The sequence below is a fragment of the Macrotis lagotis genome, chromosome 1 (assembly GCF_037893015.1).
Source record: "Macrotis lagotis isolate mMagLag1 chromosome 1, bilby.v1.9.chrom.fasta, whole genome shotgun sequence".
Classification (NCBI taxonomy): domain Eukaryota; kingdom Metazoa; phylum Chordata; class Mammalia; order Peramelemorphia; family Peramelidae; genus Macrotis; species Macrotis lagotis.
The window spans coordinates 365,787,533-365,793,018 of NC_133658.1; the positions used below are offsets into that span (position 1 = coordinate 365,787,533).

General features: G+C 38.0%; 1 protein-coding gene across 1 annotated transcript; it reads left to right on the top strand.

Annotated features, from left to right (window-relative positions):
* Positions 1-616: 616 nt before the first annotated feature.
* On the top strand, positions 617-4,633 carry LOC141517946 (ovomucoid-like). The gene is made up of 4 exons (XM_074229485.1): positions 617-702; positions 1,315-1,340; positions 2,096-2,223; positions 4,467-4,633. Exons 1-4 carry the CDS (start codon positions 648-650, stop codon positions 4,510-4,512), a joined length of 255 nt encoding a protein of 84 aa, XP_074085586.1. The 5' UTR covers positions 617-647; the 3' UTR covers positions 4,513-4,633.
* Positions 4,634-5,486: the final 853 nt, after the last annotated feature.

Consider the following 5,486-nt stretch of genomic DNA (forward strand, 5'->3'; position numbering starts at 1 on the left):
ACCCCTGTGATTATTAAGCCTCCTCCCTTAAGTGACAGGAATGCCTCTTAACAAATTTCTAACAAGTAAATAGCTAGTCTCTTCTAGAATATTTTCAATGATAGGGAGATCTCTACATCCTGAAAAGTAGCCTGGAATGGTGAGGAATTCCAGATTTATTTTAAGTCCCAAAATTTCATATCAAGACCCAGTGTCACCATCTACAAACTTTGAGGTTCTGAGCCCATCATTTTAATGCTCTGCACCAGTTGTCTCATCTGAAAATGGTCATAGAATTCCTATTTCACAAGTGTATTGTGAGCAATCAAATGAGATATATTACATCAATCATTTTGTAAACTGTAATTCATTATACAAATATGAGAAATTATTATTCAAGGAAATTGAACTGAATTTATATGTTTGGGAAACCAGGCTAGAACAAGATTACATATGACAGACCTGGTAAATCCCTCCCAAATTTTGACTCTTACCCTTTCATTAATGAATCATTCAGTAATCATTCAGAACCTGTTTCTAAGACCATACACTTAAACAAACTGGTTTCGCAATCAAGGAGGATTCCTGACTGTATATAATGTTGGTACACAGAAGCAGCACAGCACTTTGACTCACTTCATTCCACTCACCTTGCCAATACTTACACCATGAAGGCAGCAGCTGTTTGCTTGCTCCTAATGCTGACCCTGATATCCATCTTTAGTGAGTATCTCTTTCCTAATCTGGCCCTAACTTTAGACATCAGCTGTCTCTTTACAAAGACTGAATCAAGATAATTATATCTAGGAGACTCCCTCTTCAGAATAAGAGCTTTTAAACGAAATTTATTTAATTTTCTGACTTTACCAAGAAAATCATGCATGTTAAGGCTGGAAGAGACTTTAGGAGACAGAACTGCAAGCTTGAAAGGACCTTGGAACATATAAAATTGTAGGAGGAATGATCACAGATTATAACATGTTAGTACAGGAGGAGATCATGAAAATGTACATTTAGAGATAAAATGGAATTTTGATTTTAGTATCACAGCTAGAAATGAATTTAGAAGACAGAATGTAAAACTTTTAAAACATATCCTAAAATACAGAACTTTAAAGTTGTAAGGATCTCCAAAATTGACCAATTACACTCCCCTCATTTTAAAGAACTAAAGAGCTATAATGATGTAAGATAAAGGAAAGAAGTTATTTCCTTCCTCTATATTATATAAAACATCTTTTTAACTTTAGAGGAAAGATATTTCTAATACTCAGGGAGAAGAAACAGGAGAATTCAGATTGTTTAATCCTTTTGCCTTCTTTATTTTTATTACAGATGTGGAGTCAGTCTCAAAAGACACTGTAAGTCTTCTTTCCCTAATTCCTAACTATTTTGCTATTATATTCCTATCTCAAAATGACAATAAATTTCACATGAATATGGATCCCAATTTGAATTAAATTGGTTTGAAGGTGAACCATTGAAAAATATAATAAATATAGTGGCTTATTTCCAAATGACTTTCTGGAACAGCCTCTGTTCTCCAAATAAAAATTTTAAAGTCATGTCCTAGTTGAGCTGAAACCAGATTTACACAGGACAGAAAGCAAGAATATATCCAAATATGACAGATGAATTTCAAGGTCATAAATCAGAAAACCTTTTGTTTCTTTCTAGAAAAATGCTCTACTTGTATAGATTAGCAATTTGCCTATGATTTATAGTTATAGAGGTTGTCAGAGATACTAGAGACTGAATGAATTACAAACATGGTAGCATAGCTAATATATAAGAGGCAGGGCTTGATCCCAGGTCTTCCTATTGCCTAAATTGGTCATCTGTTCTGCCATGCTACTTCTGCACATAGGTCTGATAAATATAATTTCAGAACTCTGAAAATCAGAGCTTATCTTAGCCCATGACTATGAAATGCATGGGACAAAAACTTGGTCTAAAGGGTTTTTTATTGTGGTGGTATGTTACAATCTTTACAGCATTTTCAGATGTTTTTCCTTTTCAGATCTAGGGAAATAGGCATTCTCAGGCTTATAGAAACTAAATTTTACAAAAATTGCAATAATTAAAAGGGAAATAATGTGCATTATTTATTTTTCAGGTTGACTGCAGCAGATATAAAAAATTGCCACCTGGAGAGCCCCAAATCTGCACTGCAGAATATATTCCACTATGTGGTTCTGATGGGAAAACATATTCCAATCAATGTGTTTTCTGCTATGCTGTTAAGTAAGTACAGAAATCAAATGGAAAAGAAGAGAATAAATACAGGTTAAGGAGATGGTTCAGAGTGGCCCAGGGTGGAAGAAGAGGTTCAGTGATTACCACATTGAAAATTTATTCATAAGTGGTATATATATATATATATATATATATATATATATATATATATATATGGAGTCTGTGAAATTATTGTTCCATGTCCTTAAAACATACCCCAGACAGCAGACCAGCAATTCTCCCCGGTGAATGATTCAAGTCCCTCTGAGCCACATTTGCTCCCTCTATTCTCCCTTTCTCTATAGCTACTGGTACCCTAATTTTATAAACAATGAAGTAGGGTTTAGAAAAGCAAAAAGAAGTATATAAAATTATAAAGGTAATGAGGGAAAAATTAGAATTTGAGCCCAATGTTCTTTCCACTATACCCTGTCACCTCTATTCATGTGGCTGAACATGGAAAATTTCCTTCATGTTTTTGCATCTCAGCTTCCATATATATAAAATTAGTGTATAAAGTAGTTGGACAGGATAATTCACATATTCCTTCCAGAGCTAACACTCAGTATATTCATAAATTTATGAATTGGCTGTATAGCTGTAAATAAGTCATTCAAATTCTCTAAGACTTTTTTTAAAATCTGTAAAATAAGTGGATTTCATGAATCCTTCCAGTTCTGAAATGTTACACCTCTAATCTTCCTCCTTAAAAGTATCCATATTTGTTCTGATATCTCCCCTCCAAAACCATCACAGTAACAGATTTCTATCATTCATCCTAGTCATCAGTTCAAATAGTAAATATAGGTACTCATATATGGGTAACATGTAGTATACATATGATGATTTGTTTCTGGCTCATATTTATATCTCTGTTCATCACATTTCCTTCAAGAGATTTATGTTTCAACTTAGACTAGTAACTCTGACTTTAATAAGGAAGTGATATCGAATTCTCAAAGGCTGTGTCAGGATTATGCATGTTTCTGGCCTAGTCTCAGCAAATGCAGAATCTTCTAGCATGAATGCAGAGACAGACAATCAATCTTTGCAAGATCTATCTAATTTCACAAGGACTCATAATTAAAAGCTATCTACCAGGTGATGAATTTTCTTTGTTCTGAGAAAGGTACCAAGAATGGCTACAAAGACTCCAAGGGATTGTTCATAGAGGAAGAACCTAAACATACAAAATTATAAAAAGTAATTTTCATATATCAGTTTCTGTAACTCCTAGTAAAAACAAGGTATAGTGGAGCAAAAAGCTGATGTTAACTGACTGATTAGAAATTATCAGTTATGACCCTTTTAAGAGGAATAGTATGTGACTTAAGAAAATTAATGGGGGGGCGGCTAGGTGGCGTAGTAGATAAAGCACCGGCCTTGGAGTCAGGAGTACCTGGGTTCAAATATGGTCTCAGACACTTAATAATTACCTAGCTGTGTGGCCTTGGGCAAGCCACTTAACCCCATTTGCCTTGCCAAAAAACTAAAAAAAAGAAAATTAATGGAGAAGCAGATCTGCTGTCCTTTCACAGAGTGGTGGTAGGCTATCAGTGTGACATGAAAAATATATACACACATAGCAATTAACACAAAGGTTATGTCTTAAATGTATGTATGTATGTATGTATATATATATATATATATATTATATACATTCATATTCAAATATGTGTTTATATTTAAGATAAAACCAATGTTTTTATTTGTGTGGGTTTTCCTCTGAATTTATCTGTTATAAGTGATGCCTTTTACAAGTGAAAAGGCTTGGGAGTAGAAAGACAACGAGAGATGGCAATGATGCTTTTTTAATTACATAAATTAAAAATTTTAAAGAACAAAACATGAATCAGTAAATTTTCTACTGATGTTTAGAGAATGAAAGCAACACAATATTATATAAAATATTATATAAATCATTATATTATATAATATTATATAATATGGAATCCATGTAAGAAGGGATATCAGAAATCTCTTAATCCTATTTTTCACCTAGTGCATAAATCTGCTCTGCATTATCACCAATGAATGATCAATTTAATTCTGTTTAAATACTGTCTTTTACCACCTCCCCAAACAACTTGTTTCACTATTCCCTGCTCTGCAGAAAAGAAGCTAGAACAATCCATCTCTAAAGTTAATTATATCATAAATATAAATATATATTAGAAATATATATTTTTGACATCAGAAAATGGTCTTGTGGCCTCGTCAACACTTAACTTTTTTTTTTTCTCATTCCACAGGGAGAGTAATGACAAAATCAAACTTTCTCACAGAGGGGCGTGTTGAATTAGAGCATCAGTTCTGAAATGTCCTCCAGTGCTTAATATTCTTGCTGGAAGATAATGCACAAGACATCCCATTTCCAGAAGATTCTTCTTCTTGTACAATAAAGGAAACTTTCCTAAAAGATTTGTTTGAATTCTGTTAGTAGGAGAAGTAAATAAGGAACTTAAGGAGTAGAAAGATGTCAAATATCATCATAGAACTAGAACCAGGACTATTCCACCTAGAGGAGACTTGGTATTCAGGGAAAGGTGGGATGGTTTACTGGTTTCAGGACCGTCAAGGAATTGGTTTTTTTTTTTCCTGCTTGGTTCCAGGGAAAAGGCTTGCCCCAATGGGGGGGGGGGGGGGCAGGGAGTGCGTTGTGCAGGGAAGAGAATGTCAGTTTAACATGAAGGAAAACTTGAGCCGTAATGGGCGGCGCTGCCCCGGAACGAGGGGCGTTCGGTGCTGGGTGAGTCCGGACGAGCATTTGCTGGGGAGTTTGGGGAGGGGCGCCTTCCCGGAAGCCCCAGGTCGGAGAGCTTCCAGCGTTTCCGGCTCTGGTGGGCAGCGCGCCGTGCTCCGGGAGGAGCGATCCCTAGCCACTGCGCATGTGCCGGCCCGGCCGGAAGCCCCAGGCGCGCTGCGGCTAGGAGCTTACCCGGGGCGGGCCTCCGAAACGCCGAGGGCTTCTCGCGGGCCTCGCGCATGCGTCGGGCGCCCGCCCCCCGGGGTCGGCTCCCTCTGGCATGTCCTAGTGACGGGGAGCCCCCGGGACGCCGGCCTCCTTACTGCACCCCCACAGACCCGATGCTCTTCCCGGGTGCCAGGAGGCGCCGGAGCCCCGCGACCGCACAGCGCTGGTTGGCGCCAGCACTCCCTGCCACGGCCGGGCCTGCGCCGGGTACAAGACAAGCCCGAGGTGGCGGCCGCTGGGCACTGGAGCCACCGGGCACTGGAGCCACCGCGCCCCCTCTCGTATAACCCGGAGCCTA